Raw genomic sequence first — 14,083 nt, forward strand, 5'->3', positions numbered from 1 at the left:
GTAACAAAATATTAGGCGGCGTTAAAAAGTAATGAATTATTTATAGTAAGCAAATAACACGTTATAGGTCTACCTATTATTATTATTTTATTTATATAATAGATCTACCTATACTTAGTATAGGTAGATCTATTATATCTAAAATAGTCCTGTATTAATGAATAATAACGATGAAAAGTATTCACACATTAAACATAATCTGACAAAAATAAAATTGACAATAAAACCATTACAACCTATTTTGTTTAGAGAAAAGAAAAAACATTCATATCCTCGTATTTTGGAATGTCGGCAAGAATTGTTTAGTGTGTTGAGAATTTTATCAATTATAGATACTTTAGAACGGCGGGCGGCGCCCCCCGCCGAGCTCGTAGAATAGAATAGCATTGGGTAACATAGAAAAGGCTTTTGTTTGTAGTTCTGTCATTATTTGTACAAATTCTCATTAATATTAAAATTTTCGTAAGGTAAATAAATTGTAAAATAAACAGGATATATTATCCTGTTAATTATTGTCAAATGTTAATGAAGGGTTTAAGTTGTTAATTCTTGTAAGTTATTCTAATAAATACATGACAATGGACCAATTATCCTGACTTAAAAATTTTTCACCTATTATTTCTTATCGATATTCATTCAGCACTAGAGGGGTTACATTTCATTTTCACCTATTAAAATACTTTTTTTTTAATATAAAACTGTGATTTGCTAATTTTATATAAAAAGGTAATCAATAATTTAAAATACGTCTTGTCGTAAGTCGTTCTTATTATTGATGCATTTCTGTCATAGCTTGAATAGATATTCCTTAATGCTACTAGCGCATGTATTCATTTCTCATGTTGAGAAAGTCAGTGCCTATGGTATGAATGAAATTGAACTTATGGTTATGTCCGTATAATTAATTACAATTAATTACAACAAATTATTTCATAGTCGTTGTGTTGAGCACGGTGCATTTGCTATTGTAAGACGATTGATTGGTCTTTTTACTTTTTTATCATGTTTATATTTTCAAAAAGAAGATGATTTTTAATTCAACCGCATGTATTGGTTTATGAAAAAAACGCCTGTTAATATCTAATTAATTGATTAAAGACTTTTTATAAAACAAAGTAAAAATATATATTAACACTGAACCGCTTTTCTTCACATGTACCGCGCACCACCGCACGGTTCGAGCCCTTTGTGATAGAGACATTGTGCAAGAATCATCACCAGTTACTGGATTTGTTTTATTTTGTTTAATTTTCACTTTAAGTAGTAGGCATACACGAAACAATAAACATTCAATGCGAATAACGAACACGCAATCCTCAGCACCAAACATCCTGGATATCTGTCTAGCACTTACCTATCTGAATTAACATTATAAAGAAGAACGTTTGCAAAATTCTTTCACAATCATTATGGATTATTGATTAATGAAATTACGTAGGTATTAAACAAAGATTACAATGTGTACATATAAAATTGACTGAGTACACTAATACAGATTTCTTCAACATACTAGTAGGTATGAACACATGAATTGTTCGCCCCTGAAGTTCAGAAGCCTTTATCTCTAAACTGTGTTATTTTATTATCTATTTAAAGTGTTGAGAGATTGGCGTCAATTTTTTTAAGGTTTATTTATTTATTTAAGGCAAACAGACAGCTATTACAATACATAATTACACACTTAAATAATGATTTAACAGCCACTAAAGTTTGCACAAATGTATAATGTAAGTAAAGAAAACACAAAATTAAACAATACCATTGAAAACTATAGCAACATTGTTAATAACTCAGAAGTTAACAATTTGATAAATTAAAATTACGACGCTTTTCCAATGTCCGGGGGCCATAAGCTTGACAGATAGCGCAATATTGATCAGATTTTTTACATTTAAAATTGAGATGAGTTACAATTTAGTTAAATGTCTTCAAGGCGATTTATATAAATAGTGTAATACGAAAACCATATTCGACACGCGTACTCCAGCAAGCTACGCACATATGCGGAGTACATGATTATGAAACTTTTGGGGATGGTTTGAAGGAATTGAGAAAGGATTTGTATTGAGAACTTGTCAAAGTTCTCAATACAAATCCAAGATTACGGTGAGCCTTGCTAATATGCCTTGCTAATGTTTAGATATAGTAACTTTTTTATCAAACTGGACGTCTAGATCACGTACAGCATCAGTTTCTACAATAGGGACACCATTAAAGTTATAAGGAAAATCAATGTCATGCTTTTTTCGGGTAAAACTTATACCCGTAATATGATTTTCGGTGTAATAATTAAATAAAATATTAAGATCGTTTTGTAAAAGCTCACAATCAGGGGTGGATTGTACCCGCATATAGATTTTTTGTCATCAGCATATAGTAGATATTTTGCATTTAGAAAAAACTGGTCTATATCGATAGATGCGATATATAGATACGCATTATAAAAGAGAGAACCAAGGTGCGATCCTTGCGGAACTCCAGAAGAAATTGAGATGAAGTCAGATCTGTAACCGCCAAGGACAACCCCTTGTAAACTATTTGTTAAATAAGAGCAAACCTAACGTAACAGATCGCCATGAATACCTAAACATTCCAGCTTACGGAGAAATATGTTATGATCCATTCGATCGAAGGTTTTTTCTATATCAGTGTAAATCACATTTACTTGCCCGCCATTTTCCATTTCGCAAAGATCAAAATTGGAAAATATGGCTAGATTAGAAGTAGTAGAACGACCCTGAAGAAATTCATGTTGGTTGCGTGATTTACCCTTAGCTATAAAAAGATGCATGTGTTATATATTAACTGCTCAAATAATTTACTGACAGCGATAAAGATTAACACAGGACGATAGTTATTGATCAATGATTTAAAGCCCTTTATTGAATAGGAACTATTTGTGCCCGTTTCCAAATAGTAAGAAAAGTACAAGCTTACATTACAATGCAATAATGTCGTATTATGTTTACCTATAGGGGTGACATATTCAAATAAGAATAAACTCCCTTAAATAAAGAAAAAAAAAGAAAACTACAATTATTAAGAGATCTTTGAAACAGAATAAATAGTTATTGAGCGGGAAAGACTATCAGCACAAGGAACTAAAAAATTTGGAGGAACACTACCAATTAAACATTTCATCGACATGAGTAATGAGCACGTGACGCTTTTGATATGAGGTTGCATGTTTTCATAGGCTGCTTGGTACTATTACATCAGGCGGGCCATACGCATATACTCGTATTACCAAAATAGAAATTAAAGGATATTATACCTATGTATAAAATTAGCATACCTGCAGCTTCTAGTATCCTTGTTACAAAAGTTACTTCACCCTCTTCTATATGTAACTTGCATATTCATATATATTCTCTATCTATGTAGATATAAGTATTCTTATACAACAAAAATAAAAAAGTGTATTCCGTATTTTGTATATCTCTAAAAAATCAAACCACACAGTGTCTGACGTAGAAAACATTCTAACTAGGCTCGCTTCGCGTGTGTTCTTGATTCCAAATTCCAAAGAGTATTATGTAAGGGAGAGAAGTCTCAATGACGACCTAATAGCTTTATCGTTTTAGAATGTATAATTACCAGGTTATGTTTATCTGTATAGCTCTTTCCGCCTCTCGGGTAAGTTTTATACCTAAGATATTATACGAAGCAAGTTTTATTCGGTATTTGGTTCGTAGTTTGTAATAAATAAAAAAAAAAAAAAATAAATAAATAAAAAAAAAAATATGGCTCTGTATCATTACTACATAGTTAATTAAAAATAACATTTAAATTCTCCTCTCTGTTCCAAGATCATACGTTTGTACCTACGTGAAACTGAAAAATACCAGATGCGCTCATTATGCAATACTTTTGCAACGTGTTATTACGAATATACTGAAATATAAACAAATAAGTATAATTTGTGTCAATGGTTTTAAAAAACAGCAATCCGACTTTGAAACAAAGGAAGGTACCAAACGTTTTTCGGATATAGCTAAATGTAGGGATTTTTTTGAATGATGAAAATGGAATTGTAACCTCACCTGCGGTATTGGTTTATACAAGTGGATACTGGTAAGAGTGATGAATTCACTAATAATTAACTACAATGGTTTACATATGAATTTTTAAAGGTAGATATAACATAGTAGAGATGTAAATAGATATTTATACTTACAGCAATAAAATACTATAAAAAGAAATAGATTTTTACCTATGCCAAAATATCCAATAACTAGTTACTTATAACTAACTAATTTCAGGCTAATTTTAGGTACCTAGATAAAGTTTGTCTGATAGTGATAGATAGTGATTGCCTGAAGGCGACAAGAGCTTCTTTTGTATCACTTCACCTTAATTGATTACTGTATTTCTAAATTGTGTAACTAGTGTAATAAAGTGTAAAAAAATTAATAAGTTACACGAGTGAAATACCTACGATAGAACTATGCCAACCTCGACATTGTATGCAAAGATTACAAAACAAACATTCATATGTGCTGACTAATTCAATGAAAATTAAACAACAAATTTGTATTTACTTCCTTTTCTCGGAAAATTATTTAATGTTATATCTTACAAACGAAAAACAGCACGCGGTAATGTTTGTAAACTAACTGAAAAGACCGGGAACCTTGGGAAGTGCAGCTAACATGTTCCATCCCGTGGCAAGCGATACCGTACAGTTTTAAGCTTTGGATGCATGCCCCAAAGATCAAATTACTGGAACACATCTGGAATTCTCATTTAAAATACAACACGTTATAGTAATATCAACTTTAAAATAAAACATATAAGATCCAGTAAAGATAGTCAGAGATCTGGAAACTTCGGGCCCGAAATCTGTTTACCAGTAAATCACGCTCATTGTTTGAATAAACTTCTATTTCGATGCATTACTGTGAACTAAACTGTGCTTGTAGCACGAGATTTGCGCTAAACAATGTTTCTTGGTAAATGAAGGAAACGAAAGCTAACTGCGCACTTTTAAAGAGATTTCAATAATAACATTTAATAGATACTCAACCACGCCTACTCGACGTAAATAAATTCTAAACAGATGGATAAGCTTTACATTTTAATATTCTTTAGAGATGGTTTTCCTTATTACGAAAAAAGATGTGGGTAATTGAATAGGATTTCATATAATTTATGGTGTTATTAAGGTTTATTTATTTAGTTGATTTTAGGTTAATTTAATAGATTAAGATTCGGTGGGATCTTAATGTAATGAACTTTCTACTTTCCCACGTTTCTCTAAAATTTTAGATAATTATCAGTAGTGACTAATTTCAACAGGTATAAGGGTATTTAATGAAATTTTAATTTAAAGGAGAGCGAAAATATAATACATACTACACAATATAATACATATGTATATAATAAAATATAATAATACATACCTATTTACAGCAATTTTTTAAAGATTTTTATATGCTAGTTTATCGAGAAAAGAATTAATTCCGTTTAGTGAGGGTTTCATTTAAAAGAGTCAATTCCCTATATCTACAATACCATTCATCTGGATCTGAAAAAGAATTGCTAGTAATGGTAAACTATCAGTCCCATTGGTGGCAATATACCCACCCTGCAAGGCCAACCTCCACGTGAAGTAGCCACGATGATTTGGCCCGTGGAATCGTGGTTAATTCTCGTGGAATTCATGAGATAAATTTAGATTCAGGAGATAAATTTACCCAAAACTACCGTACTATCACGTGACAATCCCAGGCTGTAGCTAACTGAGAAAAAGGAACCCAGATGTATTATTTTCTATTTTTATTAAAATTTCATTTAAACTAAATTTTATTACAATGCCATACGACAATTTTGTAATTAAAAGAGGGATTTCAGTCTATATTATATAAGGTTAAACTAGAACGTTTTCTCGTTTTATTGATAAGATATAGGTTGTATGTCCATCATTCAAATGAATGGAATTGAATAATCCAATCATCCAATGCATTTATATTCTGTTAAAACGCAATATTCGACTTTCCCATGTTTCACCCAAATCTTACCTAATTAGAACACAATATTGCGTATGCTTTAAATTATTAGATAGATTTATAGGTGTGTTAATGTATATTGATATATGTAGGTATACTATTTAAATATGAGTCTATTTTTACATTAGATAGATACTTTATAGAGGTCGCAAAAGATATCTAATAATATCATAGATATTTTAAGTCATCAACCAAAACTTTCAGTAACTTTCTGACTTTTGAAAGTTTTAGAATTCATCTTCACTCACTAGAAATTAAATGGTCAGAGAAATTTCCCCTTGTGAATGCTCAGGCTGTGGATTGAGCTCCCTGTTGAGGTTTCCCCTAGAGACTACAGCATAAGTTTCTTTAAACAGGGTGTATTAAGGTTTCTTCAAGGTTAGCACCACGCACATAATATCCCTAGTATTGTAGGCGTCCATAGACTACAGTTACTATCAGACGGGTTGTATGGTTTAATATAAGAAAATATATCTATACATATATATATATACTTAATAAAACTGTAGAGGTCCTATGTCCTATGTCTGTACAAAGAAAAAAAAACGTTAAAGCCAAGTCAGGGAGATGTTACAAGTGAAATAGAACCCATCCAGATTTTTTGAAATTTTTTGTTTCTCTGTCTGTTTGTACGAGCTAGTCTTCGAAACTGTTAAACCGATTTAAATGAAATTTTACACGGTAGTACCATATATCCCGGTCAATATTTAAAATACTTTTAATCACGGTAAATTAAAGAGTTTCTGTGGGGCAATTAAAAACTTATAGTAATTTATATAACCTAGTATACAACCTACATAAGTAATATCATTTTGACCTAATGCAAAGAGAGAACGTCACGTCATTTGTTAATTTTTGTCCAGTATTCCCAAACATAATAAATAGTTAGGTACATCGATACATACTAAACAGGAATAACAAATACTACACGTACAAAGTCGCAGGCATCAGCTAGTAAACAATATGACTAACAGAGTACATACTCTTGAACTGGTGCTACTTGCAAGGACTGATCTGTTCAAGAATAGCGTGATGAAATATAAAATACTTTAATAATGTTCTATTTGTGATAGTTACTAAATCAAATAAAAAATTGTACAACCTAGTAAATAGTTAAACTTCTGTTTGAAAAAAAATCAGTAGTAGCGGCCAACCGTTGACAGTAGAAAATTCTTGATCGTTTATATTTATGGACCATATTGTTCTTGTTTTTGGTTAGGATGGTGTAGTTACCTGTTAAGCTAATAAAAAATGGGAATAGGTTTTTATCCATTTTCTCAACTAAAATGGCGTTATGAATTGAGTGACAGAATCATATAATTGTTCAAAAATGCTTAACATTATGTTCAATTGAATCAAAATTTTTTTACAACACAGGGGGCAAACGAGCATGCGACTCATGATCAACCATAACACGGCTTTGCAGGTGTGCTACCGGCCTTTTAAAAAAGAATAAGCTATTTTTGCTAAGCTAATAATCTTTATTCAAATAAACAGTTTACAAGCTCTTCTATCATATTTTTTTTTTGTAATTGTACTGCTGGTATCAGATTGTTGTTATCTGCTGAGAAGAACCCGCAAGAATGAATCACAGTTTTCAAAATATCGCAAAATAGTATTAGATTTTTTAAATAACTGTCACACACACACACACACACACACACACACACACACACACACACACACACACACATATATATATATATATATATATATATATATATATATATATATATATATATAGGATAAAAATAAAAGCGGTTAATAAAAGAAAATTAATAAAAACAAAATACAACGTATTCAGGTAACTAATTTATTATTCGAATATAAATAACTAATACATTTCTTCAATTAAAAATTCGTGAACAGATTTTCTGTATCTATCTGGCAACACATCTGTCAATTCATTTCTCGTCAGCCAATTAGCTTTCACAGCATTTTTGACGTTCCCGCTCTTGTAATAAGCGTAATAGAAGAACACCTGTAAATATGTACATCAAATAACAGTATTTTCTTTTATAAACATTCATCGAGACTAAGTAGTGAAATCTATTCTGCTGTAACTCAAACAACTTTGTGAAACTACAGTACCTATAACTCAAATGAACATTCAGTGACTATGAGTAATGTAAATTAAAATTATAATTTATAGTTACCCCCACAAAAGACCCGTTCAACAAACAAAATGGTATTATGTCCTTAATTTTCTAAGATTATGCGTGTAAATTAGTATTTTTTTTATGAATGTTAATGGAAAGGTAACTCCGCCTGCGCAATCGGTATACGCTGACGGGGCACCAGTGATAGATGATAGGTAAGGATGAAAGCATGTCAGTTGGCCCATCGTAATGAATTCTACAAGAATTAACCATGATGGTTTCTAGAGGGAACAGCGAGGAGGTCGACCTGCTAGCAATGTGACTGTTAGACCACGATACTATTAGCTGAGTGCATTCTATACCTCAATTAATTCTTCGCATTTTTATAATATTGACTAACGAATATTAAGGTAATGAATACACGTCATAAATGTTTAAAATAAATTTCAACGAAATTTGCTCACTATTTAAATATCGAGGTATCCTTACTAATATAAAAATGTAAAAGTGAGTTTGTTTGTTATCTTTTAGTGTCTTAACGGCTAAATGAACAATTTTGAAATTTGGTATTGTGGCCAAAAGGACTAAGTTGGTATGCTGTTTTAGGAAAGTAATATAATTATACAAAATATATATACAAAGCAAAAAGGAAAGAATTAAACAAACAAAAATACGACAATGTAAAAATTGTCACAAAAAAATAACTTTTTTTTTTTTTTAAAAAATCAATAAGATGTGTCGTGCACCGGTATATACCTATGTACTATACGGGATGGAGAAGGATATATTATTATTATTTCAGCCGTTAACTGTCCACTGCTAGACATAAGCCTTCCCCATTTTTTTTTTTGATGGATGATAATGGAATGGTAACGCTGCCTGCGCTAACGGGATATGCTGGTGGAGCACCAGTGAAGGGTGATAGATGAACTGAACAGGCCAGTTAACCCATCATGATGAATTCATCAGGAATTAACCATGATAGTTTCCAGGGGGAATCGCGAGGAGGTCAATCTGGTTGGGTATATTGCTAGCAATGGGATTCTCAGTCTCTATCACTAACAATCCCTTTCTTCCCAGCCTTCCCCATTTGGAGAGTTTTTCCAGTAGTTGCCACAGTTGGCAGGCGGGTTAGCAACAGCATTTAAGCTTTTACAGATATTTTAACCACCTCTTACGACATCCATGGGAAAGGATGGAGTGGTCCATTCTATGCCAGAGCACACATGGTGAAGTATATAGGCTATTTTTTAAGTATTTTAAGTTTATCTCAGTCAGTTAACTTATTCCAGTCATGTGAATAAAGTCATGGGTAAAAATTTGTACACATAAACATGGTGACATGGGATTTTTCTATATTAATATAGTGATTTTTGCTTGATTATAATATATACAAATACATAGTTAATTATTTGTTTACCTTACTACCAACTTTTCCATTAATTTCTGAGGGATATTTGTATTTGTAAAATCCGCATGGTGCATTTGATAAAAATTGTACTTTCAATTCTGGTCCACACTGTTCTAATAATATTCTTTCAGCTGTCTATAACAAATTAAGATCAAGATATAATGCAGTATTAGCACAAACTCAAAAACCAAACTAATGATCACTTTGCTTGTTTAATTTTGGTACCTCAAATCTAAGTAAATTTTTATAGTAAACTGGATGCTGAAATAAATTTAACTAATACCTACTTAATAATACTAATACAATAAACTAACTTAAAAACACACTCAGTGCCTTGCTTTAAAAAAAGTCTATATAGGCCAATAGTGGTTGCAGTGACGGTGCAGTGCTGATGTTAATGATGGTGGAAAATACACTATAAAACTAATTTTGGTAGATATTTACAAATATAGAGACTATAACCAGAGGGAGACTTTGTACAAAAGTCGATTGCTTGGGTACCTCTGTCCCATTCGTGTTTCAACCGTAAAGCAGTTGTGTTTGCATGGCTGTTTTGGTTTGCAGGGTGGGATATAGCGTGAATTTACTGAGTACAGAGGAATAACACCTGAGTCCTCAGGAATGGCAACGCATAGGGGGTATCATGGGTGAAACAGTATACTCTGTTATGTCCATGGTACTGCTCATGTCTATAAGCGATGGTTACCACTTTCCATCAGGTGGACCATCAGCTTGTTTACCATTCTAAGTTGTATAACCCTTTCAGACCCAATATTTTTTCTCTTTCAGATTAAATATATTTTCGTGTTTTGGAGCCAAGCCATCTTGCCGGCACGCACGAGACTACTGCACCACCTAACCGCTAAAATGATTTCTTATTAGCTGGTTTAGAATCTCACTATCATGTTATTTCAGCTTCGTGCGTAAAAATGAATTGTGCGCAGTTTTAGATTTTTTTAAAGTTACAACTCACGCCTGTATCATTCAGGTCTGAAAGGGATAAAAAAAAAATATTTAGCAATGTATGAAGAACAAGTATAGCATAGTGGTTTATGCAATACATTATATTTGGCTAACTAATTATATAATTTCATAGAATAGCCACTGCAGGTATTTTGAAAGATAAAACAAAAAATGTATATTATTTAAATCATATTCAATTATTACAGTTACATTATTTATGTATATATTATTCATTGTGTATTAGTAAATATGATTAACTGTTCATCCTTAAGGTTGACTGGTAGAGAATACTACTAGCATTCACCTTAGATAGAGTCCACCTTTTGAACCATATTTTCTTTTGGTCAATAAAGTTACTTGAATAAAAACAATATTAAAAAAATTTGTTTAGTTCACATCTTACTTGTCGCAGTGTTTCACCTTCCTTCCATAAACCTTGTGGTAGCAATTTTTTCTTTTCTTTGCCCAGCTGAACATCAGTGACCAGTACTAAATGTCTCTGTAGACATCTATCTGGAGTATGCTTATCTCCTTTTTTATCAGCTTCTGAAAAATATAGATGTAGATATATGTTATTTTTTTATGCAACTTAAATTTAACTTATGTAAATTAGCCAAGTGTATATATATATATCAGATATAGATGGAACACCAAATTTTATCTCAATCTCTAAAATTAAAATTTGAAATTGATATTATATTGATTTGAATATCTTAAGGACTAGTATAATTTTTTTTAGTTGAAATAAAACTAGTTTACATTTAATTTTTGATGGTCTTAATCGATGATAATGGAATGGTAAATCTAGCTGGCAGACCAATTAGCCCAATGAGACAAATTTGTCATGAATTAACCAAGCTTGTTTCTAAGACCATTATAATGTATTATTATCCCCATAGTGTTCATCATGTTCAGTACCAGATTTAAGTAAAGGTTACATAGTGTGCCTTGCAGGGGCACCAAGACCTAAGAGGTGTGTTGAGTGTATTTCAACACACAACAGTTGCTTATGATATGTTATGCTAAACCTTTTCTTTTTTCAAAGTCAGGAAGAAAACCATCAAAAACTTGTCAAGAAGTATCAGATGATATAAGGCCAGCCCTGATCATATTTATAGGTAACTATTACCACTTCTCATTAGGTTACATCAGCTTGTTTGCCATTAAGTTACAAAAGTCTTATATTAAAGTAATATACCTGTTTCAATAGCTGCAAATTTGAATTTAGCTAATTCTTCATTAGCTGCATCTTCAAAGTCCTGAGCAGTAATTTTGCTAATAGTGTCCAAGTCAACATCAGCAGATTCATTCTTAAGAAGTTCTGCCTGAATCCTGAAATAAAAAAATATTGATATTTAAAAAAAATTATTCATAGTTTAACCAATCTAATAACAAAATCATTTTAAAGCCAATATCTTACTTATCATTTTCATGTCTAAGTTCATGATCTGACTTCAAACTTTTCTCAGTTTCTAAAGTATACAACATATCTTTATATTTTTTTTGCATTTCATTGAGTGGCGGTGTGACGACTGGTACCCTTTCAATGCACACTCCTGTAGCAATATCCCAAGACGGTTTACTACTAAAACCTGTAATGTATACAATGCACTAAAATTCATACAAAAACTAAGAAAAATATCAATATATATTTTTATAGGTACCTTTAGTAAACAATTTCGTACATAATTTTATTTCTGTACGTATTAATGCCTTAAACAACATGATTCACTTTATTTGTATTCTTAGGTTATAAAATTATTCTCATTTAAAAGGCCTTTGAAATGAAGAATAGCGTAGAGATTCAAATAAAAAGATTTATTATTATTAATTAATAAATACTAATTTAAAAAGACTTTTCAAAAAGATAATGAAATTATTTTAATTGAATAATGAAATAGAAACAATAGCAAAAGTAAAATCATCAGAGAGACAGAGAGAACTACAGAAGTGGCAGTAACATATGTCAGCTGATTGTCAATGGGGTCGGGTCAGAAGCGCCAGTCTCAACCTATCTTTAAAATTTCAATTTGATATTACAGCAGAATCTTTATTTTAAGGGTTAATATTAAATAAATTTCTAATAAATTTAAGCCCATATTATAATAGAAAAATTTAATATTGCTTTTCTTTGTTTTATAGATGTTAGAAAATTTTATCTAATATAACATAGCAAAAAAATAATTGTTTCATTATATGGTAACCTTGAATTATACACATAAAACAATACAAATTTTAAATACACAATTGAGAAAACGCGATATCAAAGCTTTTACTGTTTACCTGTAAAAGCTTTTACATCGCGTTAAGTCCCAATTACATATTAAAAATATGTGTAAACAACGCGAAAGTTTAAAATTAACTATAGAACAATACGTTATGCTAAATGTTAAATTATTGGTGGTTCCTAAAACCGTAATAAAGCGAAATTATCAAATTTAGGACTTGTTCTTAGCTAAGAATAAATGCATTACAAAACCATAAAATGGGGTGAATAAGGATAGGGGTGTAAATAGGGATAAAACCAGAATGAGATTTGGAGTAGAGAAAATAAATATTATTGTATTCATCTATGACTATTAGCTATTTTATCCAAAAGTGCAATATTTCATTTCCCATTTATTTATACTAAAACAATGTGAAATTTTATAGATTGGTATGAATATTATTTTCTAAATGGGTCGTTGTATTTTAATATTTTTTAGGCTTCTAAACTTACGGTATAATTCAACAAAATCAAATGTGTGTTTATTAAAACATGACATCACTATTAAAATATTTAATGGAGGTATTAAATATTTTAATAGTGATATCATTAAGGAGGTACTAATTTAGGTAAGTCAAGATTTTGTTTACTTTTAGTATAAAAACAAAATATTTATTTAAACCTCAATAATAATGGTAGATGTGTGAATAGGATCGGCTATGTAAGTAAATGGATACACCATTTTTTTGTAAATAGGAACTACTAAGAAGTTAATAAGAACGGTGAAGTTTATATTCGGACAGGGTTGTCATTTTACATATATGTTTTAATAATTTACCAATCTTTTCTCATTATGATAACAAGGGTTTACATATCTATCTTAGAAGAAGTAACTAGAACTATATTATCCGCATAAGGCAGATGGTTAACCACTAGATCTTCCATTCGTACTTCCACTATCACGATGCTCAATTTTTCGTAACATTTCCAGTTGACAGTAAGTAACCCTGTTTGGCACCAGTTAGATATCATATTTTAGGCAAACGTACTAAAATTCCTTATATACATGTACAACTCTGTTAAATACATTCTGAAAGTCCAAAACACTACAAAAAATCATATTTGACAATTAAAATCTTCTTACGATATTATTGAATACTTTATTCCCATATAAATAACCTAAAAGCCTGTGTGGCATTACTGGCCATCATAATATGCTTAATACAATATCATTTGACATCCCTATGCCTTTTTCCCTATTTATCCCGTTCAGGTCAGCTTTAATGTATTATCAATAGGGATAAGTAAATTTTATATAAATACCCAACTATTGCTTATTTTTTAAAATTTTGTATTTAATCGTATAGTTTGAACAATCGAAGATACTCAGAATGCG

The 14,083-nt window shown here is 30.8% G+C and overlaps 1 protein-coding gene across 1 annotated transcript; it reads right to left on the reverse strand.

The window, feature by feature from the left end:
• Nucleotides 1–7,805: 7,805 nt before the first annotated feature.
• Nucleotides 7,806–12,427, reverse strand: LOC113512550 (39S ribosomal protein L46, mitochondrial). Its single transcript, XM_052900201.1, has 6 exons — nt 12,146–12,427; nt 11,902–12,073; nt 11,680–11,813; nt 10,885–11,027; nt 9,528–9,653; nt 7,806–7,989 (listed from the first exon to the last, which is right to left on the reverse strand). Exons 1-6 carry the CDS (start codon nt 12,204–12,206, stop codon nt 7,843–7,845), a joined length of 783 nt encoding a protein of 260 aa, XP_052756161.1. The 5' UTR covers nt 12,207–12,427; the 3' UTR covers nt 7,806–7,842.
• Nucleotides 12,428–14,083: the final 1,656 nt, after the last annotated feature.

The sequence above is a fragment of the Galleria mellonella genome, unplaced genomic scaffold (assembly GCF_026898425.1).
Source record: "Galleria mellonella isolate WM207_F2 unplaced genomic scaffold, CSIRO_AGI_GalMel_v1 utg64, whole genome shotgun sequence".
Taxonomy (NCBI): Eukaryota; Metazoa; Arthropoda; class Insecta; order Lepidoptera; family Pyralidae; genus Galleria; species Galleria mellonella.